We start from the raw sequence: 25,570 nt of genomic DNA on the forward strand, positions 1-25,570 counted from the left end.
ATGCTATAGTTAAGCTCTAGTTATAGTTATTGCTCTATAGTGTTAGTGCTAATGATAACTTTACAGCTATCATTGTTACCTAACTGGATATATACCTTGTAACTTCCTATAGTCTTGTTCCTAGCCTAGTTAGAATAATAAGATTTGACCAGAATTTTGCTGACTTACTTTTGATAAGGACTTGCTATAATACTGATTAGAAGACTTGTAAGGAGTGATGCATATTTCTAGACAACTTGAGAACATGATAGCCTGAACTACATGTTTGTACAGTTCTATGTGATTATATGCTTGTAATATTCTGTTTAATTACAATGCCTTTGATACTAAACTAAATATCTTGTTTCTACGATTTTTCTCTCTCTCTTTTCCTCCTAAAACAATCCCAGCTCTCCAATCTGAGTACACTGCTCTAGGACACAGAAACTTACAACCTGAAGAACAAGGACCCTGTCCAAACTCCCTTCAGTCTCCGCAGTACTTTCTTAGTAAAGGGAGCATGAAAGTATGTGTCTAAACTATCACGGCCAGTATAGCCTATAACTTATTATTAGATCTAGGTGGTTATAAAGTGCTAACCAGGAAAACCAGCAGCTTTACTCCCTCCTCACTCTGTAACCAGTCTAATCTACTTTTTCCACCATTTAAAGACACTCAGAACCACTACTCCTTTTCTTGCATTAGGAACCTAAACTCCCTCCCTTTTTACACTGCTTACAATAAATTAATTTGGGCCACCAGGTAGCAGACTTGTCCCTTCCAGGCCTTGAAGCCTTCTCCTGACCTGCACTACACCTTTGCTATATACTGTTTTATCCACAGACTTGCTATTAAACTGTATCCCATAACATCTATTTATTTTTATGGTTAGCTCTCACACACCCACCAAATAGCTCTATTATTGACTCTTTTAACTTTATTCCAGTATTTAGGGTTAATCCCTGCTTCAACTGATTGTTCTTTTCAGCTTCTTGCCTCTCTTGTCTCTACCCTCTCCGTTCGCCCTGAGGGCAAACTCCGCTCTCCTACCCTACCCCCAATTCCCACCCACGCCTACTGCTCCTAAGCTTATACATCCTCACCACACACTCTTCCTCTTCCTCTCCAATCCAATCACAATAGTCATCTTGTTAACATTCTACATACACCTCTCTTTAATCACCCCTAGTATAACTCCTCCCCATTAAAGAACACCAGTAAGCTTATTAGTCACCATGCAAACACAACCTTTCCAAATTCAACTAAGGCTCCTAATCATTGTCTTTCTCCTACTTTCTCTAACAGCAATCTACCTGTTAACCTCATATGAACAGTCAAAATATTTACAGCTGAACTTCTCTAATGCACAAACAAGTACTATACCTCTAATTAACTCCCCAGAACACATAAATATAACATCTTTACCTAGCTATTTACCTGCTAAATATCACAGACTGACCCATATCAAATACAACTATCTAAAATCTAAAAAAACTCTTCACCATTACATTAACCTCCACAATCCCTTAAACACACTATTACACCTCTCCGTACTAGATGGGGACATTCATCCTAAACCAGGACCAGTGCAAAAACAAGCACAGAACCAAAAACTCATATTCCTGCTACCTCAAATATCCCATCTAAATCTCCCAACTCACTCTATATAGCTCACCTCAATATTCGCAGCATAACTAATAAAATTGCCCACCTCCATGCTCTCCTGGATGTTCATTCCTTTGATATACTTTGTTTAACAGAAACATGGCTAAAACCCACTACAAAAGATGTTGAAATTATTCCATCTGGGTACAACATCTTGAGACAAGACTGCAAAGTAAAAAAAGGAGGGGGTGTTACTATCCTCTATAAAGAAGGGCTACAAATAAAAAAAAAAAAAAAAAAAAATATATATATATATATATATATATATATATATATATATATATATATATATATACTAGATTTTGGTTCCTCTTCTGAAAACAATGCAGAAATCATTAGCACCAAACGTCAACTTAATCCCAGCAAATCCCTAAATATAATATTATCTACTTGCCCCCTGGTAACAACATTACCACTCTGGAAGAGACAATAATTCTTGGAGACTTTAATATAGACTGGAAGGACTGCTCTACTGAATCACCAACCTCCCATATTAACCTTAATGGCTTCTCACAAACAATTAACTCCCCAACCAGACTTAATAAACCCAATAACAAAGAATCCATCCTAGACTGGAGTCTAATAAATAATCACCAACAACTCTATAATGTAGGGACCCTCCCTGATGATGTAAGTGACCATTCGCTCACTTACATAATCAGGCAAATGTCGAGCTCACACAACCTAACCATATATAAAACAATAAGAAGCAACAGAAACTTTAACCCCGATAACTTCCAAGCTGAACTAAAAGAATGTGATTGGTCACTTATAAAATGCCTCCCACTTGACAAAGCAACTAACTACTTTAACTCAAAATTCTTAACAATCCTTAACCACGATGCACCAAAGCGTTCCATCAAAATTAAATCTAAACCTGCCCCATGGCTTACAAAGAAAACCAGGCAGAAAATTCAACAGAGAAATAAAGTTTGGGTACAATGGAAAACAACTAAAAACCCCGTAGACCAATAACAATTCAGGAAAAAAGAAATGAGACTAAGAAAGCTATACTCGAAGATAAAAAAAAAACTTTTACTTCCACCTCCAACAGACCAACCAAAATAATTCACAAAAGTTCTGGGCTAGCATAAACAGACTACTTCAACCAGGCCAATCCGCAACACCACACCCTATAGGATCAAATTCTGACAATCCAAAGCAAACTACTAATGCTTTTAATACCTTCTTCACTGAGACCATCCAAACACTTGCTAATCAACTAACAGTCGATAGCTCTGTCCTTCCAATCAATACTACTAACTCTCTCCCAACTCTAAACCTGCAACCTGTCCCAACTTCCCTCATCTGCAACCTCTTAAGTAAACTAAAACCTACTACCCCCTTAGCTAACCAGCTACCTGCTGAATACCTGCAAAAGGCAGCCAAAGTCATAGCTTATCCTGTATCATTGCTGATAAATAGAACCATACAAGAAAGCACTATTCCCACCATCTGGAAAATCTCCTAAATTATTCCCCTACACAAGGGTGGAAACTCCAGAGAATATTCTAACTATCATCCTATAGCTCTACTTTCCTCATTAGCTAAAATAATGGAAAAGTGCATCCGCAAACAGTTACTAGACCACCTACTCCAGAACAATTTACTGGCCAAATCTCAACATGGCTTCAGGCCTTTCCACAGTACAACAACTGCACTCCTATCCTTCACTGACAGCATCAATAAAAACCGTAATAACAATCTTCTCTCTTCAGCACTTTTCATCGACCTTTCAAAAGCATTCGACATGGTCAACCACCACTTACTTCTCAATATTCTAAAATCCTTCTCTCTGGACACAAAGACTATAACATGGTTCTAGTCCTACCTTGATAATAGACAGCAGGCAGTGCTATGGGACAACCTCTCAGCCCATCTTCCAGTTACCCTAGGTGTTCCTCAGGACTCTATATTGGGCCCCCTCCTTTTCTCAATATTTATCAATTACCTCACCCTAGCTATTCCTTTAACTGTGTACAATACGCAGATGATTCGACAATAATCTGCTCAACTAAATCTCAATCCCAACTACAGACTCTAACTCAGACAATGTTCAATAAAACAGAAAATTGTTTTCTACAATGCTGCCTCCTCTTGAATCCCCCCAAAAAACAAGCTCCTCCTCTTCACTCCTACCCATAAATCACTCCCAATGAACTTTTCAGTCTTATCCAATAATGGTACACTCATATCTCCGGATCCAACAACTAAACTTCTAGGGGTAACCATTGATAACAACCTGAACGTTGAAACCCATATCAACAATACCATAAAAACTGTCAGCAGGAAACTAGGCTCCCTCTATAGGATAAAACCCTTTCTCTCCCCACTAGCCAGAACCACTATTGTCTATTCCCACCTTATCTCCACACTTCTTTATGCTTCTTCCATATATACTAACTTGTCAAAAAATAACCTTAACAAGCTAGCCAACGCTTACAATAGCATTGCCAGATTTGCTACTGCTTACTCCTTTAGGACCCATCACTGCCATAATCTGAAACAATTAGGCTGGTTAGAGCTTCTGAATCAGATTCACTTTAAACAACTCACCATTGTGCACAAAACCCTTTTCCAACCTACCAATACCCCAATACTTGCTAGTCTCATTACCCAATATAAGAACCTTTCAACTTTACACTCATCTAATAAACTACGTGTATCAACATGTAAATCTAATAACATGGCAGGAGATGCTCTGTTCTCAAATGCAGTTGGAAGGTATTGAAACCAACTCCCCCAGAACTTACATCACTGTCTTCATTTACACTTTTTAAACACAATCTGAAACTCTATCTTAAAACCCATTGATTGTGTCCCTGTACAAATCCAGACTAATCTCATAATATATCCCAAATACCCTCTCTTAAGACCTAATTCCTGCTCTATCTGTGTCTTTTTAGATCAAGGTCTATCCTTGGCAAAAACATATCTTATCCTAATAGATATAATTTAAACACCTAGTTAAATTCTTCTGCATATAATTCTAAAACATCCTACCTAAGGTAGGCAACAAGTATTGTTTAAACTGTGAGCATTGCTGAACTGTTGAAACTTGAAGTAAGCATTTAACAATTACTTTCTAGTTACTAATGAAGTCTCGTACATAAAGTCTAGAATATCTTATCTAATGCTTGTAACATGTTTTTTGTAGAAACTGTGAAGATTCCTGAACTGTTTAAAATTTGTAGTATTTAACTGTATAACAACCAGTACCTGTATGTTAGTAGTCTAGTAATCTCTTGGAGCTTATCTCCCCGGGACTCTACTGAAAATGGACATAAATCCAGTTAGACTATCCCGGTCAACAAATGTAAAATAAAAATAAAAATAAATAAATAAATCCTACCTCTCCCTACCTGAATCTACAATGCCTGACCCACTAATTAAACTGATGCCATCTGGATCATAGTCATGGATTTATTCCTTTCTGCCACACAGCCAGGCTCATTTCTGTGGTTTTGAGGGCATAGAAAGCACTAGTGTGAAAGGTAGTGTGAAAGGGGATGTTCAGACTTCCAGCAGTGCACATAATGTTAAAATATCAATGTGGTTGAACATCAATTACCTCAAGACATACCACATGCAACACATAGTTCACAAAGTCAGTGTGCTAAACAGTCACAGCCCTTAAGGCCAAACAACATGCCAGATACACTTGTAATAGGCGACACCATAGTCAGACACACTGACGTCCCGCTCACCAGACCGAACAAGGAAAAGGTTACAGTAAGCTGCCTGTCGGGCGCTAGAATCCACCACATAACACAAGCACTCAGGTCACTCCAAAGCAAGTACAAATACGACTCAGTCATTGTCCATGCTGGTGTGAATGACCTGAGACGTACCTCCCTGGACTCCATGAAAAGAGACATAGAGGAGCTCTCTGATTATGTAGCCCAGGCCGGTATGACCCTGACCCTGAGCAGCATCTTACCCTCACCAAGAATGATGCCACAGTACAAAGACAAAATGATCAGCTTTAACAATTGGCTTAATTACTGGTGTCATTCTAAGGGGATCCAATGTCTGTCTGCTTGGGATGACATGCTTGACAAGCCACGCTGCTTCACAAGGGATTGCTTTCACCTGTCACCCCTGGGCTTCCGGATATTGGCCAAGGCTCTTGCCACCCCCATAGTGCCTTTTTTAGGCAAGGCTCAAAAGACAAACCCACCTTCCTGGAAAACACAAGTGAAAAAAAACTAAGGGTAATGCTGCTCAATGCCAGAAGTCTAAACCTCAAGATGCATGCTCTCGAAGCCCTCCTCAGTATGGAGAACATCGATGTCTGTGCAGTGACTGAAACCTGGTTCAAGGCTCCTGAGAGCACCCCAGCACTACCAGGTTTTACCTCATATCATGCTTTCCGGCCCCAAAACTTGGACCGAACCACAAAAGGAGGGGGAGTATCCATATTCATCAAAGATACCCACACCTCCAGGTTAGTGGCAACGCATGAAGCATCGGAGACCATCCAGGTCCAACTAACCATAGGCAAAACTGCCCTACAGGTTGTAGCATGCTACAGACCACCCTCTCAAACTCAGGAACCCCACTCAGCCTTCCTGAAGACACTGGAGAGTATGAATGTCTCACCAAATACCATCATATTGGGAGACTTCAACTACCCAAACATAGACTGGGAACATTACTCAAGCCCTAACACCCTAGCCCAAAGGTTCTTAGAATTCATAAACTCAAATGCAATGGAACAACTAGTCACCACTCCCACAAGAGGAGATAATATACTAGACCTGATTATCACAAACATGGGGACAAAATGCTCCACACCGGAAGTATACCCCTCATTGGTGAGATCAGACCATAAATTAATCTCACTGGAAATCCACATCCCGCCCCCACCCACTGCACAAAAGACCACAGTGAAGAACTTCTCAAAAGCCAACTTCACACTTCTTAAGACTGAAGTGGTATCCTTCAAGGCCCCTGGGCCAGTGGAAACCACAACCCACACCGCTGAATCCTTTATAAATGCCTTCTACGGGCACCTTCAAGAATGCATGGATCATGCAATCCCTAATAAAACCAAGACCCATTCCCCCAAAGGCAGGCACCCTGTCTGGTGGACCCCAGCCATTAACAAACTTTACAACAGGAGGAGGAAGCTACTACATGACAGAGTAAAATCCCTAAAAGGGAAGGCATCTCTGATCAGTACTAGCAAAAAACTACGATCACTCATAAAATCATCCAAGGCCAACTTTGAGAGAAAAATCGCAAAAGGCACAAAAGACAATCACAAGGCCTTCTTTAGCTATGTTAGAAACCTGGGTGGAAACTCCCAGATATGCTCAGAGTTAGTCCAAAATGACACAAAATACACTGAGCCCACAGACATTGCCAACATTCTGGCAGACACGTTCAGTGCAAATTTCTCCACCCCCTCCTCCCCAAAAGGAGAAATATCTATCCCAGCAGAGTGTAGCCTCCCTAACATCTCAGATGCCCAGGTGAGAGCCACCCTCTCCAAAGCTAAAAACACAGCATCAATGGGACTGGACGGTGTCCCGGGCTGCGTGCTACATGAACTCCAAGAGGAACTAAATCCACACATAAGGCTGCTGTTTAATCTTAGCCTTACTACAAGATACGTACCCAAAGAGTGGCGTACAGCAACAGTGGTCCCACTCCACGAAGGCGGTGCTTCTACGGACCCTGGAAATTACCGCCCCATAAGCTTGACGAGCCTGGTCTGCAAAGCTATGGAAAGGATCATTATGGAACTCATAAGCAAAGACATTGGGGACCTACAGACATTGGATCCTACCCAATTTGGCTTTGTCAAGGGCAGATCCTGCCTTTTGAACTTGGTCGACTTTTTTGAAACAGTCACTAAGGCCATTGATGAGGGTAAGGCAGTTCACACAGCCTACCTTGACCTTGCAAAAGCCTTTGACACAATACCCCACTCGGGCATCATAGACAAACTCACCAGCTTAAATGTAAACCCATATGTCACAAGATGGGTTGCAAACTGGCTCAAGGACAGAACCCACAAGGTCAGAATTGCTGGAGCCATGTCAGACTCTAAGCCAGTCACAAGCGGTGTCCCACAGGGCACAGTCCTGGGACCCCTCTTATTCGGCATTTATTTTTCTGAGGTGCAAGCAAACATAAGTGGATTGTGGCTGACAAAGTTCGCAGATGACTGCAAACTGGGCGCCATAATTGATACTCCACCGGACACAAGCATCCTTCAGAGAGGCCTCATAGAAATGGATAATTGGTGCCAGAGCCATGGCCTTAAACTGAACGCCAAAAATGTATAGTCATACCCTTTGGGAAAAACAAGGTACCCACAAATTACCACACAGGTGGTAATCCATTAAGTACGGAAGAGGTAATCAGGGACCTAGGGACCCAAGTTGACAGTAACCTCTCATTTGACACTCACATTGCCAAGGTGGTTAGGAAGACCTTCTATATTCAGCCCACCTTATCATGAAGGGATTCACATCCAGATCAAGAGAGGTCATTGTGCCACTGTACTCTTCTCTTATCAGGCCCATGATTGAGTACAATGCCCCATTTGGGATGTATCTTACCCGACACCTGCAGCAGTTGGAAAGACCCCAAAAGTTCCTCACCAAGAGGATAAAGGGTCTCAAACATATGTCATATGCTGCCCGGCTGAAGAAACTCCAGCTCTATTCAGTCGCATACTGCCTACTCAGAGGTGATCTATGCCTGACGTACAAGGCCATGTCCAATCTGGAATTAATGGACATGCTGCACCTCAGAAAATCCAAATCCATCAGAGCCATGAGAGCAAGAGATTTGAACCTCAACACAGAAATAAATAGGATGTGCTGGAGGGACAGATTCATAACCCAGAGGCTCCCTACACTCTGGGACAGAATCCCAGTCCACGTTAGGCAGAGCCCCTCACTAGCTCTCTTCAAGAGAAATCTTGACGAGTGGATGAGAGATCGTAGGTTTACCCCGGGGGTCATCTCTGTGTCACTACTAGACAGAGGCACAGTAAACTAAACCATAAATGGGCGTAGTATTCTCATCCCAAGGGGTGGCAAAAGCCACACACACTCTGGCTAGGCTTATAAATGCCCTAGGGCAGATAGCCTAGTACGAACCTATGAACCTATGAACCTATGAGTACCTACACACTTCTGAGGAAAATGGTTTTATCATGAGGTTACTGGACCTTTGACCTGTTCTTCTACTATTATTCTCTTAAGTCTTCACTTGACTAAATAATCTGACCATTGAAGCTCTAAGGCATAGAGTATTTAGGATTCTGACATAATTTGCAAGGGGGTTTATTCCACAGAAAGATGATATTTTATAAATGAGTAGTGTTCTCACTGTTTTAGAGCCCCCTTTCAGTTTTGAGCAAGTGGTACTGTCTTTGGATTTTAATACAGTTTTCCCTCAGGACCTTCCACTTAATGGTGTTGACATTCTGGAAAAGCTCATTTTCCAGGAACTATGGAAGCCATGACAGTAAACCTTTTGTACTAAAAGATGTTGTATCAACATGTTAGCATTCTGCATGTGCCCACCTTGCTGCCTAAAATATCTTTAAAAGGAAATGATGGAGAAGCTCTCAGTGGGATTGTCACACTTTCCAAAACTCTTCCCCAGGTTTATAACTGTGCTTGCTATCTGGACATTTTTTTTTCCTTTTCGTCCACTGCACTAGATGTTGTGGTTAAGATGCAATCATATCTTTAGCACCACCTTCAAGATATGCAGAATGCAGCAGCACAGTTGTTCATTGGCATCCCATACTAGTCTTATATTACACCTGTGCTTGTATTATTTGTATAATGTTGGTGGCTTTTAAATCTAAATATGTTGTATTGTTTCTCACTTACTGAGCCCTACATAGGATGGGTTCTGCTTACATAAAATAATTACTGGTTCTCTGTCAGGCAACATGGCTGCTCTGCTCATCCATTGTGGTTGGGGCTGCTAGTGATTGATCTTCAGGTATTGGATACAACATTTTGGATTAAATTATTTTCTCTATTGAATTTGGATGAAATCTGCAACCTTGTAGACCTCCCTAGAGTTATTTTGGAGCCCTAAAGAACATCTATTTCATAGGGTACTTCCTTGACATTGTGTTAGTTTATTGTACTATATGAATTGGTTCTATTAGTAATATTATGCTGTATTTATGGATAAAAACAGGTTTGCTTATTATATCAGTTGCTATATTTATTATTTGTTTGACAGTATTTATCAGCTTTCGACCAATCAAACTGGACTGTATTTCTGAGCTGGTATTACTGCCATTTTGGTCATTTTTAACTTTCTTTTAAGGGGGAGATTTGGCTTCTTCATTATTTTCTGGGCATGTCTGCAAGGTGAGGGTAGAATATTGGTTTTCTTTTCAATACCGAGGAAGATTATGGGTTGATATTATTCCTACAACTTATTATCTTAGAAACTCAAGACTAAATAAAGAAACATAGCATATACCTCTCAACCTCTTAGAGTGAGAAATCTGGACAAAGACATGAAAAAAGTGATACAAATAGGGGCGATTTTTAAATATTGCTCTTACAAGCTTAGAAAGTTAATAGAATAACAGGTTTTGCATTAGCATGAATTTTCTGAAGGGTATGAAGTCTAAAATTCAAATGTCTGTCATTATTTTCTAACTTCAGTCTTTATGAATTGCCAATAATTTGCCAGAAAGCCTCAAATTTATAAAAAACAGACCAAAAATATAAGGCAAAAATCAGGACATTCTGCAAAAATCTGTACAGTTGAGAGGTATTAGCATAAGAGAAGTGAAGAGTGTACCATAACTAAATATCTAACTTTATGCCTGCTTCCCTGTAGGGTTCTCTCCCATCATCCAACATGCTTTTGGTTTACATTCTGTGAATGCTATTGTGTTCTTGTATTTTGTTATGGTTGCTGAAGTGTCAGTATTAGGACAGGAATACTGTGAAAAATCTATGATTGTGATAAATGCCTGACATGTATCTGAAGAATTAATTTCAGTTGTCCAACCTCTAATCGCTAGTCTGATTGTCATTCCTGGAATGAAGTGATGTCATCGGTTTTAGCCACTGAGAATGATCAAATTGTCCCACCAAGGCCTCCATGATGTATTCCCTGATGCACCTAACACTGAAAGCTGATTGGATGAATACAGTCACAAGTCTAAGTCATATTTGATTTATACCATTCAGTCAATGACATTTACTGTTCCCAGAAACTTGCAAATTAAATATCAGTTTTTCTTCTGCTTTTCTATTTGTTTTTTTTTTTACTTTTCCATGTACATAATGTTCTGTCAGCTGATTAGGTTTATGTGTTGTAGCATGGAATTCTTTCTTAGCCAGTATTTACTCAGTTTCTGATTTCTTCTGGGATCTTAGCAAATAATACTCTGCCTTATCCCATTTTATACCAAGTTTTAGAACAAAGATAACAAATGTGGATTTGTTGTGATGGTTTCAGGGTGTCTGGCCACATGACATGCCACTGGCAGCCAGACAGTAGAAATAGCTGAAAGCTGCATTTGACATCTCACTATGCAGCTGACTGTGAATCCCCTGTGCTGTCATGGAAAATGAGCATAAAAGGTAAGCAAATTCACTGAAAAGCAGCCACAATACATTTCTTATTCAAATAACAGATAGGACACCACATTGCTTCAACTAGGCTTATGGTGTACCTGATCCAGTGGTGTTGGATGGAGAGAGCTATTCATGGGGAACCTGTCATATGAATTATCACCAAGGAGAAACTGACTGAAATGATATAGTACCATGCCTCCTAAGTACATGTGATGTCTGTTGTGTTGCTAGTAAATAAGCTCTGACTGAATAAGTATATGTGGTATGATGGTGCAACAGTTAGGATTGCAATATTACAGTGCTTATTCATCAGGTTCTATTCACAGCTGGTAAGGCTTCTACATAGAATCTGTATGCTCTACCTGTATTTACATGGGTTTTTTGCTGGGTGATCTGCCTTTTTTTCCAACTGCAAATGACAAGTTGTAGTAAACGTGAATCCTCCGTGTGTGTGTGTGTGTGTGTGTGTGTGTGTGTGTGTGTGTGTGTGTGTGTGTGTGTGTGTGTGTGTGCGTGTGTGTGTGCGTGTGTGTGTGTGTGTGTGTGTGTGTGTGTGTGTGTGTGTGTGTGCATGCACATCCTGCAATGGACTGGCGTTTCATCCAGAATCATTTGTTTGTCTTGTGCCCACTCCATGCTAGGATAAGTTCTGACTTCCCTGCAACCATAATATGACAAAAACAAATGATTGAATAAGATTTGGTGATTTCATTTTAAATGATTAAAGAAACACAGCTTTTAAAAAGTGGATCTAATAATACATTTTCATTTTGGCAAACATAATATCCAAATGAAATATTTAAGATAAATAAGTTATCGGGTACCTGGAAAGATTCTAAATCTGACTTTTAGTATTTTGTGTTTAAAAATCATCCTCATTTGAAAACATTTTGGAATTGTGTAAATGAGTTAGTAAATCCTTTAAGAGTCTCATGAAAATGAATTTATTGTTCATGGGATATCTCCCATCTTTTGCAGCACTTACCCACAACTAGTGCAGCTATTAACTGGTTCCTAGCATCACCATTATAGTATTCCAGTCCCTCAGAGCCTTCGCTGCCTCTGTGATAGTTCTACATCACATATAACATGCTGGTTTGTTCATCTCCCTCTGTGACAATGGTCATCCTCCTGAAGGAGTTGCAGGAATCATACTGTGTGGTTGGTATCCTTTGCTATGCTACCTTGCTGGTAATCTTGATGGTATTACTAGAATCATTTAGGACGTGTTCCTCTACCTGTCAGGCCCTCTACATGTAGAACTTACTACCACGGTGGCTTTATGAGTCTCAACTTATAGAAGACCATAAAGACCCATTCATCTGATTCACCTTATTAATTCATTTATTTATTTACTATTTTACAGATTATTCAGTAATCACTCTTCAATATGTTCTATCGCAAGTGAACTAATTATAGTGCTGCTTGCATGTATTATTTATGTTTACTTTTATGGTAAGCGGTTAAATAAGCCCGAACTTCAACTTAAATATATCATTATGGTAGCAATATTCATAAAGCAATAAATATTGAACTTTGCAGAAAGAATAAATTCTACAATCTTGATAGCTGATATTGCTAAATTTACAAGGTAGATTTCTGTGAATGCTGGTTAATCAAAATGAGCAAACACACACAACATACATGTGCTCGCTCATTCACACACACACACACACACACACACACACACACACACACACACACACACACACACACACACACACACACACACACATGTGAAGATGCACTCATATACACATACACATGTGTTTCATAGTAAATAACCCCAGAACAGTAGTGTAAAAGGGTGAAGCCCTGACTGTGACCCGGGTGATCTGTATTCATTTAGTAGCATGCGAGCCTGACAAACAGGGCAGGGGAGGATGAAACTGAGTGGCTGAAGACAGCTTGCTCATTCTGGGGAAGGAAAACTGCTGGCCTGTGGCACTGACGAAAACTAATGGTAGCTGGGTGCATCTTACACCTGCAGAGGTCCTCTTGGCTCATTCTGCATTGGGTCTGCATGTTGCTGCTGATCTAGGGATACAGGAAGTGTGTGTGTTGGTGTGTGTACTTCTTTTGTTCTTTGAATAGGCAGCTATGATGAGTATGTGAGCAGCTTATGGGAGGAAAGGGTATGCCTGTCTGAAAGAATCACAGATGGACTGCTCTCTTCCATCTGACTTTTGCTGCTTTGGGGATGGATGGTCCAATAGGCTATGTGGACAGGAACATCATAGGGACTCCTGTAGAGCTGGTGGAATAAAATACTTACCAGCAAATTAACTTTTTAACAGAGTATCTTTATGAAAACCTTGGCTCTTTGAATCAGATTACTTCAAGAAGTTATTTCTCCTGTTATGTTAGATTGTTTGCAGAGGAGAATACATTAATATTTGCTGTACCCTTAATAGAAGCCAGGTAAGAATTGTGCTGTTTTCCCAACAATTTCTAATAAATGGTCTTTAGAATATAAAAACGGCATAGTATTGTGAACAGTTTTGCATTAACCTCTCTTGATTTCTTTTTCTTTGTAGCTGCCTTACAGCTCCAGGAACTTTTGAAAAATGTAAATCTTCCAGAAGAGTTCATAGTACCATACAACCCACGGATCAGAGCAGGAAAAATACTGGTAAAAATTTATTTTTATAACACTCTCATCAGCATTTACTTTTATCTTTTAGTTTTGGACCTATATAGGTTCATAGATTCATACTAGGCTATCTGCCCTAGGGCATTTATAAGCCTAGCCAGAGTGTGTTTGGCTTTCGCCACCCATTTTAAATTAATTTTGCTATGCCTTTTTTTGAGGTTAGTATACTGTGCCTCTGTCTAACAGTGACACAGAAGTGATAGCCAGGGTAAACCTACGATCTCCCATCCACTCATCAAGATTCCTCTTGAAGAGAGTCAGTGTGGGACTCTGCCTAACCTGGACTGGGATTTTATTCCAGAGTGAAGGAAGCCTCTGGGTTATGAATCTGTCCCTCCAGCATGTCCTATTTATTTCAGTGCTGAGGTTCAAGTCTCTCGAGTGCGTAGCTCGATGGGATTTGGATTTTATGAGGTGCAGCATGTCCATTAATTCCGGGTTGGACATGGCTTTATATGTCAGGCACAGATCGCCTCTGAGCAGGCGGTATGCCACTGAGTAGAGCTGGAGTTTCTTTAACCGGGCAGCATATGGCATCTGTTTGAGCCCTTTGATCCTCTTGGTGAGGTACTTTTGGGGTCTTTCCAGTTGCTGCAGGTGTCTGGTAAGGTACATCCCAAAAGGGGCATTGTACTCAATTATGGGCCTGATGAGGGATGAGTAAAGAGGCATGATGACCTCCCCTGATCTAGATGTGAATCCCTTCATGATTAGGTGGGCTATATAAAATGTTTTTCTAACCACTTTGGCCACGTGGTTGTCAAATGAGAGATTGCTATCAACTTGGGTCCCCAGGTCCCTAATGACTTCTTCTGTACTTAATGGATTACCACCTATGTGGTAATTTGTGGGCACTTTGTTTTTGCCAAAGGGGATGACTATACACTTTTTGGTGTTTAGCTTGAGGCCATGGCTCTGGCACCAGTTGTCTGTTTCTATGAGGCCCTTTTGGAGGATGCTTGTGTCAGCTGGAGAGTTGATTATGGCGCCCAGTTTGCAGTCATCTGCGAACTTGGTCAGCCACAGTCTTTCCATGTTGGCCTGTACCACCGAGAAATATATACCGAACATGAGAGGTCCCAGGACTGAGCCTTGTGGGATGCCACTTGTAACTGGTTTGGAGTCTGACATGGCTCCAGCAATTCTAACCATGTGGGTTCTGTCCTTGAGCCAGTTTGCAACCCATCTAGTGACATAGCATTTTATATTTAAGCTGGTGAGCTTATCTATAATGCCCGAGTGGGGTATTGTATCGAAGGCTTTTGCGAGGTCCAGGTAGGCTGTGTGGACCACCTTCCCCTTGTCAATGGCCTTGGTGACTGTTTCAAAGAAATCGACCAGGTTTAAGAGGCAGGATCTGCCCTTAACAAAGCCAAACTGGGTAGGATCCAGTGTCTGTAGGTCCTCAATATCTTTATTTATGAGGTCCATGATGATCCTTTCCATAGCTTTGCAGACCAAGCTAGTCAGGCTTATGGGGTGATAGTTTCCAGGATCCGTTGAGGCACCACCTTTATGGAGAGGAACCACTGTTGCTGTACACCACTCTTTGGGTACATATCCTGTAGTAAGGCTAAGATTGAACAGTAGTTTTATGTTTGGGTTTAGCTCTTCTTGGAGTTCATGTAGGACGCAGCCTGGGACACCATCTGGTCCCATTGATGCTGTGTTTTTTGCTTTGGAGAGGGCGGCTCTTACCTGAGCATCTGAGATGTCAGGGGGGCAGCACTTTGTTGGGATAGATATTTGCCCTTTTGATGGGAGGGGAGAAGTTTGCACTGAACCTGTCAGCTAGGATGTTGGCAATGTCTGTGGGCTCGGTGTATTTTTTGTCATTTTGGACTAATTCTGATCATATCTGGGAATTCCCACCCAAGTTCCTAACATAACTAAAGAAAGCCTTGTGATTATCCTTAGTGTCCTGTGTAATTTTTCTCTCGAAGCTGGCCTTAGACGATTTTATGAGTGCCCATAGTTTTTTGCTAATACTGATCAGAGATGCCTTCCCTTTTTGGGATTTTGCTCTATCATGTAGTAGCTTCCTCCTTCTATTGTATAGTTTGTTTATGGCTGGGGTCCACCAGACAGGACGTCTGCCTTTGGAGGATTGGGTCTTGGTTTTATTTGGGATTGCATTATCCATGCATTCCTGAAGGTGTTCATAGAATGCGTTTATAAAGGATTCTGCGGTCTGGGCCGTATTTTCCACAGGCCCGGGGGCTTTGAAGGATTCCACCTCAGTTTTGAGGCGTGTGAAATTTGCTTTACAGAAGTTTTTCACTGTGGTTTTCTGGGCAGGGGGTGGGGTTGGGATGTGAATATCAAGTGAGATTAGTTTATGGTCTGATCTTACCAGTGAGGGATACACTTCTGGTCTAGAGCATAGTGTCCCCATGTTGGTGATGATCAGGTCCAGTATGTTTTCCCCTCTTGTGGGAGTGGTAACAAGTTGTTTCATAGCATTTGAGTTTATAAATTCTAGGAAACTTTGGGCTAGGGTGTTGGAGCTAGGGTAATGCTCCCAGTCTATGTTTGGGTAGTTGAAGTCGCCCAATATAATGGTGTTTGGAGAGACCTTCATATTTTCCAGTATTCTCAGGAAGGCCGAGTGGGGTTCCTGTGTTTGGGAGGGTGGTCTGTAGCAGGCTATAAACTGGAAGGCAGTTTTACCCACTGATAGTTGCACATGGATAGTCTCTGATGCTTCGTGCTGTGCCACCAACCTGGAGGTGTGGGTATCTTTGACGAATATTGATACTTCCCCTCCTTTTGTGGTTCGGTCCAAGTTTTGGGGCCAAAAAGCATGGTATGAGGTATAACCTGGTAGTGCTGTGGTGCTCTCGGGAGCCTTGAACCAGGTTTCTGTTACTGCACAGATATCGATGTTCTCCATGCTAGGGAGAGTTTCAAGTGTGTGCATTTTGAGGTTTAGACTTCTAACGTTGAGTAGCATTACTCTTAGTTTCTTATCCTTTGTGATACCTATGGAGGTGGGTTTGTCTTTTGAGCCTTGCTTAAAAAAGGCACTATGGGGGTAGCAAGAGCCTTTGCCAATACCTGAAAGCACAGGGGTGACAGGTGCAAGCCGTCCCTAGTGAAGCATCGTGGCTTGTCGAGCATGTCGTCCCAGGCTGACAGGCATTGGATCCCCTTTGAACGACACCAATACTTAAGCCAATTGTTGAAATTGATCATCTTGTCTTCATATTGTGGCATCATTCTTGGTGAGGGTAAGATGCTACTCAAGGTCAGGGTCATACCGGCCTGGGCTACATGCTCAGAGAGCTCCTCTATGTCTCTTTTCATGTAGTCCAGGGAGGTACGTCTCAGGTCATTCACACCAGCATGGACAATGACTGAGTCATATTTGTACTTGCCTTGGAGTGACTTGAGTGCTTGTGTTATGTGGTGGATCCTAGCGCCCGACAGGCAGCTCACCGTGACCTTCTCCTTGTTCAGCCTGGTGAGAGGGACATCAGTGTGCCTGACGATAGAGTCACCTATTACAAGTGTATCAGGTGTGTTGTTTAGCCTTAAGGGCTGTGACTGCTTGGCACACTGGCTTTGTGAGCTATGTGTTGCACATGTTTTGTTTTGGGGTAGCGGTTGCTTGGGTGTTTGCTTTGGAGGTCTCTGCTGCTTAGGCAGATTTTTATTTAGAGCCTCAGAGTATGTTTTTGTGTGTTTATGTGTTTGGTTTGTTGTCGTGGTAGGTCTATGTGAGACTGGAATTGTAGTGAGTGTGGTCTCCTTCTCCTCCTGACTGGTTACGCCAGTACTGAGTTGAGAGAGCTTAGCCTCCAGTTTGGCTATATGGTTGCATCTCTCACATGTGATGGAATTTGTTGGGAGGATGAGAGGGTTGTCTGTGTACATGAGGCAGTTGTAACATTGCCTCAAGATTCCCAGATTCACCAGCTGGACCGGAGAGGAGATTGACAACTGACCTTTGGTCATGCTAGAATAGTATTGGGAATTCCTTTATAACTGAAAAAAAGGGCCAATGGGGAACAAGGTACTCAAGGGGAGTTTGTGAGGGTATAGTGTCTTTAATTTTTTAGAGCTGACTTATATAATTACTTTAGTGAGCAAGTGCCAGGTAACTTAAATGCAATGAGTTACAGGTAACTTAAATGCAAAAACGACAAACAGTAACTTTCTTCCAAGTGAAACAAGGAAATAAGTACAGTAAGCAATGCAGATATCACTAGGGATCCACAGAAGTGCTAAAAGGCCATGTTTTAGGTGGAATTAGCATTTCAGGGAAATAAACAAACAACAAGCATACAAACAAAGCTAAATTCAGCAGGCCTGGATCTAGTCTATGCTACAGCAAACAAGGTGTACCAATTTCAGTAAGAAACAGAATATGCAGGCACTATAAGCCTTTAACCAAATATTCCCAGCTCAGAAGGGCAGAGTTCAGCCTCTCCTCCCACAAGAGTGCAGACCGCGAGCCTTCTTAATGTAAAATAACTGGCCTGAAGCCCAAGTGCTTAAACCAGAACTAATACACTTTTAGAATAACAGACACTGAGCCCTCAATCAGCAGTTCCCAACTTAGAAGGATGTAAGCTACCTGTCCTGCCACCACAGTGCAGGCCACAAACCTTCCTAATGTAAAACAACGGGTCTGAAGCCCAAGTGCTTAATCCAAAAGACTTAGAAATGATAGCTACACTTTAATCAAGTTACTACCAAGCAGTAATAAATACAACTGAATACTTTAAAGAATGCCTGGATTAGTGCTCAAGTTATACAAACAAAGCTATATTCAGCAGGCCTGGATCTAGTCTATGCTACAGCAAACAAGGTGTACCAATTTCAGTAAGAAGCAGTTCAAATATGCAGGCACTATAAGCCTTTAACCAGAAATTCCCAGCTCAGAAGGACAGAGTCCAGCCTCTCCTCCCACAAGAGTGCAGAACACGAACCCTCCACAAAAGCACCAAACAGGCAAGGAAAATCCACAGGGAGTAAGGCGCCAACACCACTATGAGGCACTCAGTCAATGATGAAAAAACGGTCAGGAAAACAAACTGCACAGGAAAACTGAATTTATTTAACGCCACAACTTATCCACGTTTTCGTCGCCAATGCAACTTCCTCAGATAAAATTCAAATAAGCACATCCACCATTTATATACACTGATTGATTAATTAATTAAATGAATGTTAGTATATTATGGGAACATTCTTAAAGCTGTAACTACACTAACTGTTGTGCTTGGTAAAAACATATGACCATAAATTCTTTAGTAAACAGACAAAACTTGAGCTTATTTAAAAATATACATATAACTTTCTATTTGATCATCATAAAATTCCTTCACATGTTAAAATATTTATAAAAACAATTACCACACCTGTACTAGATGACTGTGCAATAAATAAACATGTTGTTTTACAAAAAATTGCATTTTGTTCATTCCATCAACATTATATAAATGCATTGTATAAAAACTTAACTATACACATAGCAGGTTAATTACAATTGTTCTGCTTTGAGCTTTAGATAAGGCATGATGGAGATAAGGTCATTGAGACCCGGAGGTTTATTGGAGGCTAGTAAAATCTGCCAACATGTCTCCCTATGGGACAATCTAGCTTCCCAATGCCCTCCCCTAATACATTTAGGGACTGTTTCCAACACAAAAAACGTAAAAAAAGCATTTTCACACACAATTGTGTGTCTGTAAAGAGCATTGGTGTTACATTGTTTTTGAATTTCATAGTAGTGTTCGTAAATACGTCTCCTTAACTGCCTTTCGGTCTTGCCAACATAAAATGCTTGGCAAGACCGGCAGACAGCCAAATAAACTATCCCTGTAGAATTGCAGTTATGAAATCTCTGGGCAGTAATCTTTCTATTCCTACTTTCTAGGTAAACATTTTCCTGGTTAATAACATACTTACACTGCCTACAATGCCCGCAGCGAAAGGTACCCTTTCTAAATTGATTAGGGGTGCTAAAACTGATGTTATGTTCTAAAACCCTCTTGATGTTGAATCCTCTTTTGTAAACAAATTTACATGTCAAGTCTTTTAAATTTTTCAGGTCAGTAAGGTCTTTAAACGTGTTCAATTCTTCTTGAATAATATGCCTAATATACCCAACGTCTTCACTATGTTCGGTAACAAATACCAAGTTAGAACCAGATGCAGTAAAAGTGGAGTGAGGGCTTTCTACAATTGCATCATTATGTCCCTTTCCTAAAATAGGGGAAAATCTAGTATCCCTAGCTAAACAAACCTCCTCACGAACCGATTTAATCAAGGAAATGGGGTATCCCCTATCCAAAAATAAAGAACACAATTTCTCCCCTTCTTTGTGAAAAATATGGTCATCTGATGTCATACGTGAGACCCTCACAAATTGACCCTTGATTATGGACTTTTTTTGAAATTTGGGATGTGAGCTGAGGTAATGCAGGTAGCTGTTAGAAAATGACGGCTTCCTGTATATACAAGAACTAAAACCGTCAGTATTTTTATAAAGGGTAACATCTAAATAATTAACTTGGTTTACCGAGATGTCATATGTAAATTTCAAAAATTCAGTTGTTGAATGTAGATAGGTTACAAATTCTTCTATACAATGCCTTGGTCCTGTCCAAAAAATACAGATATCATCCAGAAACCGGGTATAATGAATCCAATGTTTAGAAAATTCACTGGGGAATATATACTTTTTCTCCCATACTGACAAAACAATGTCAGCATAGGTCGGGGCACAGTTAGCTCCCATGGAGACTCCAGATATTTGCTGAAAGTATTCCCCACAAAAATAAACGTAATTATTGCTAAGGACCAGCTCTAATAAATGTAGGACCAATATTACATCATTGCTAGTAACTCCTTCACATTCCCAAAGAGCCTCCTCCATCCAGGCCAACCCAATTGCATGTGGGATTACTGAAAATAGATCTACCACGTCTATGGTTACAAACAATAGGTTAGACCTATAAAGCTCGTTAGTAATCCCTCGCAAAAATTCCCAGGAGTCCTTAAGTAAATGTTGTTGTTTACCCCACAACTGTTTTAACTTCCAATCCAGAAATTTGGAAAGGTTGTGGGTTTTGGACCCCTGGGCAGCCACGATTGGTCTAAGGGGAGGGTCTACAACGTTTTTGTGAATTTTAGGCACCCCAAAAATGGTTGGTACTTTGGGGTGTGAATTATTCAAAAAAGGTATAAAGATCTATTTCAATAACTTCCTGGTCCAAAAGATCTTGAATAGCCAAGTCTATTTTTTTGTATGACATATGGACCTCGTTTAAGGAGGCGATAGTGTATTTATCCGTGTCATGTAATAGATTATACATTTTGGCCTCATACATTAATTGGTCCATGATGACCGTGCCACCCCCCTTGTCAGGTTCCATAACCCTGACAGAGGGGTCAATACTGAGTTCGGTCAACAGAATACTCTCAGCCTGGTTGAGATTAGAATTATATTTGGACTTCCCTACCCTACTCCGTATCAAATGTACAATCCGGTTTTCCAAATTACTGATTTGCGGGTGCAAGGGAGGGTTGTAAGTACTAGACTTTTTAAGCATTAAGCATGGGCCCATCATAGTGGATCCAAGCATATGCTGAAGATTGAGCTTACGCATAAAGAGTTTAACATCAAGAATGGTGTTAACAATACTACTACTCTTACTAGGCACAAACTTAAAACCTTTGGTAAACAAAGAAAACCATGTATCAGTAATGACCGCATCACTATAATTGTAAATGTGATACCCATTCAACGTATGTCTGGAATAATTGGCTATAGCAATTACCTCAATGGTCTTAGTTGCTACCTTTCCTGTTGTTAATCCCTTCTCCACCCCCTGTTTTTGGCTCCCCCCGCCTGCCGTGGGGAACGTGCTCCCGGATAATGTTGCTGCACCTGTTGGTTGTGAGATTGTTGGCGAAGGCATTCTGATCTCCTGGGTAAAAAATCAGTGTCAGAACTAGCCTCGTCATCAAGATGATGATGCTGTGGTAAAGGAGAGGCATACTCATGTACAGGGGACTGTAAAACATGTGGATTGGAAGTATCCCTAGAACCTTGCTGGAATGGAATACCATTCCTATAATTGGGTGGATTGGGGTACTGCCTACCTTCCTGATATTCCTTAATGTCCCTGTTGAGTTTCCTGTATTTTCGATTTAATACTATGTTGCATTGTTGGTCTATTTGTTTCCTCAAGTCATAATATTTTTGCTTTTCACAGTCAATAGTAAACCTTAAATCAGTAGTAACAGTTTCATTCAGCTTAAAAATTTCCTGTTGTAAGGTTTTAATTTCACCATCATTTCTTTTAATTATAGCTCTAACAATGCCAAATCCACACTCATCAAATATCTTAACCAGTTCAGTGTGGAAATCACTCCCACTGATAACATTATTCGGGTATTTATGTACCCGCAACCCTTTGGGCACAATTTGCTTTTTAAGACATTCATGCAAGTAAAGATTATCAAGTTCCAAAGTCTTATACCTGTAAAGCTTCTGTTCAAATGTCCGCATATTGTCAGCAAAAGAAAAGGTGGCATGTGAATTACCATCATTATTTTCGTTAAACTGAAATACGGGTTTGTGTTGTACCCAGTCAGAAAATGTAGAGCCTGCGTTAAACCCAGCGCCATGTTCATTGTGCCCAGTATCAATACCGGCGTTTTCAATGTTCTCCCTGAGGGCAGCGGGAGTTTTCAAAAAGTTAAATGTTTCCATTTCTTCTGAAACATCCGATTTCCGTCCCGTACCTTTAGAATGTCCTTGCAAGAAAGAACCCGTGGTTTTTAAATGAAGAAATTTAAGTAATTCCCGTTGTTCAGCCAGAACCGACTGTAGTCCTTGGTGTACCAATTTCAGTAAGAAGCAGTTCAAATATGCAGGCACTATAAGCCTTTAACCAGAAATTCCCATCTCAGAAGGACAGAGTCCAGCCTCTCCTCCCACAAGAGTGCAGAACACAAACCCTCTTAATGTAAAATAACTGGCCTCAAGCCCAAGTGCTTAAACCAGAATTAATACACTTTTAGAATAACAGACACTGAGCCCTCAATCAGCAGTTCCCAACTTAGAAGGATGTAAGCTACCTTTTCTGCCTCTACAGTGCAGACCACAAACCTTCTTAATGTAAAACTGGTCTGAAGCCCAGGTGCTTAAACCAAAAGGCTTAGAATGAGTTACACCAAGCAGTAATACATACCATTGAGTACTTTTAAGATGACGCAAAAGCAAAATAAAGTAGGAAAAAACATAAATACAGTAAAAACAGATACATTTTTTTTTGTGGAAAGAGAGAAAGGAAAGAGAGAAAGGAGTAGCAGAAACTAAACTGATTGGCCTTCTCAAATGCTCTCCCTGTACTGGGTAGAATGAGGTAATGACACTAAACTGGGAGGAGGGTCCCAGATCAAATTTACACTAGGGGCGGGCAACTGCAAAGCCACCAACTATAAAAACACTATGCCAACAAGGAGGGAGGGTGGGAAACAAACTGCAGAAATGTTACTCAAAGCTGAAAAGCAGCAGTGAGCCTTTAAATGAAAGTTTTAAACAGCTAAAGGAGCCACTAGAAAAAAGAGTTTAACTGCAACAAGTTATCATAAACAAACAACCCAACAGATGCTTAATAAGAGTGGACAATTTCCAGTTAATACCTCAAACACAGTGAAACTAGCTAGAAAAAATATACAGTACACAAAGTGCTATAAATAACAAAGAAATAAAGAACAAAATAAACAAAAAACAGGATACTTAATGTTATATATTATAGCTCCGAGTTTGCTGAGTGTTCTTCCTTCGATTAGCTCGGTGTAAAATGGCAGAACACTCACAACTGAGCTTCTTAGGTAACAGAAAGTTGAAACCTGAGACAGCTTTTAAGAAAGAAATCTCAAAAGAACCAATGAGGTGCTTAGTCTAAGCTGTAGTCCAGGAGACCTCAGTCAGCCAATGACCTCAAACAATTCTCTCTCACTGAAATGCCTGACGGCTTTGGCTAAAACAAGATGTCCCTGAATTATGTGCTCAGACACACAGCCTCCACAAACACTAGGCCCAAATACAAGCCTGAATATGGAAATGCTACAAATATCCCCACTACTTAGAACAAACTGCAGAAATGTTACTCACAGCTGAAAAGCAGCAGTGAGCCTTTAAATGAAAGTTTTAAACAGCTAAAGGAGCCACTAGAAAAAAGAGTTTAACTGCAACAAGTTATCATAAACAAACAACCCAACAGATGCTTAATAAGAGTGGACAATTTCCAGTTAATACCTCACACACAGTGAAACTAGCTATTAAAAAATACACAGTACACAACGTGCTATAAATAACAAAGAAATAAAGAACAAAATAAACAAAAAACAGGATACTTAATGTTATATATTATAGCTCCGAGTTTGCTGAGTGTCCTTCCTTCGATATTAAACAGTTTTCCCCATGTATTATTTATTCCTGGTACTGTTATTGTGTGGTATACTTACTTTGTCCAGAAATGTGCAAACTCCTACACACAGTGATGTTAGGCTGCTGTTTTTTCTCTTAATGTTATGTGGTATTGAAGTATTATAGTATGCATCTAAGTATTCAAACAGGTTTGCTTCACAAAATCCTATGTCAGAAAAACAATGCAATAAATGATGCAACACAGTGTGGCAGTGAGTGCAGAGGATCAAGGCTTTGAAATGTTAATGAATTGCTTCTTGTAGTACAGAGTTTGATTCTTTCAGCCTCCATTTGCTGTGACTTTGAACAAGTCATTTAATCAGACAGTGCTCTTGGGGAAATTGGACTAGGTCCTCAGTGGTCTCCTGGACCATGTGGCAAGGAATTACCCATGAATAGACTGGCAACTGACAACTAGGTCAGCAGTGCTGAATGGCACATGCCAGCAATAACGTCACTTGTAGTAAGCATGAGGGGAATGTGACTGATTATTATCCTTTACATAGTTGGATTCTTAAATATAGTAAACTCTCAGTTAACCAGCGCCCATGGAGATTGGTGAATGCTGGATAACTGTAGTTTCTGGTTGCTTGAGAGTTGCTATTAAAAATAGGCCTCACTAATACTGTACCCTATACTATTTGTTTCATTTGACTTGTTCTCAGGTTGGAGAGAGAGGCAATTTATTCCTATCTTCCTTTTTAAAACTTTAAAACTCTAAAACCATAAGGTATGTTTCTGTGAGTGGAAAACAGAAAGTGCAACACATGAAAACTGTACTGTATTTCTTCAATTTTCTTTTTTGCCTGTTGCTTGAGAGTGTGGGTTGCTTGAGTTATGGTTAACTGAGAGTTTACTGTAAAGCTGCAATGTTAGGAAGGGAATCAATTGTATCTAGGGTATATGAGAAAAAGAATATTCCCAAGTAGTACACTTGGGAGGGGGTTCAAATAGTTTAAGATGTAATGAAAGGAAAAAGAAAATAATAAAAATAGAAAGAAATGCATAGGAAAGTGCTTGATAAAAAGTGATAAAGTAGTGGAGTGGAAGAGAAAAGGAGAAGCCAGGGGGAAGAGGAAGGGATAGTCGTGGTCAGGACAGTGCTTTGGGAACTTACTTCAGTGAAAACAAAGATGAACAGGAAGAGTAAGATAATTAGTCTATAATTATAGCAGAACAAAATATGAGAGAAGGGCTTCTGAGCCACTTCAAAGATGCACTGATAATGTGTCACTA

General features: G+C 40.4%; 1 protein-coding gene across 2 annotated transcripts in view; it reads left to right on the forward strand.

Moving 5' to 3' along the window:
• The window catches only part of LOC122807739 (phosphatidylinositol 4,5-bisphosphate 3-kinase catalytic subunit gamma isoform-like), a 782,658-nt gene that overhangs the window by 463,861 nt on the left and 293,227 nt on the right, over positions 1 to 25,570 (forward strand). For both annotated transcript variants that reach the window (XM_044078723.1, XM_044078724.1), the window contains exon 5: positions 13,766 to 13,860. In XM_044078723.1, coding sequence (XP_043934658.1) covers positions 13,766 to 13,860 — 95 coding nt within the window. The remainder of the gene's footprint in view (positions 1 to 13,765; positions 13,861 to 25,570) is intronic.

This window comes from Protopterus annectens, chromosome 7.part1 (assembly GCF_019279795.1).
Source record: "Protopterus annectens isolate FY-2018-M chromosome 7.part1, PAN1.0, whole genome shotgun sequence".
Taxonomy (NCBI): Eukaryota; Metazoa; Chordata; order Ceratodontiformes; family Protopteridae; genus Protopterus; species Protopterus annectens.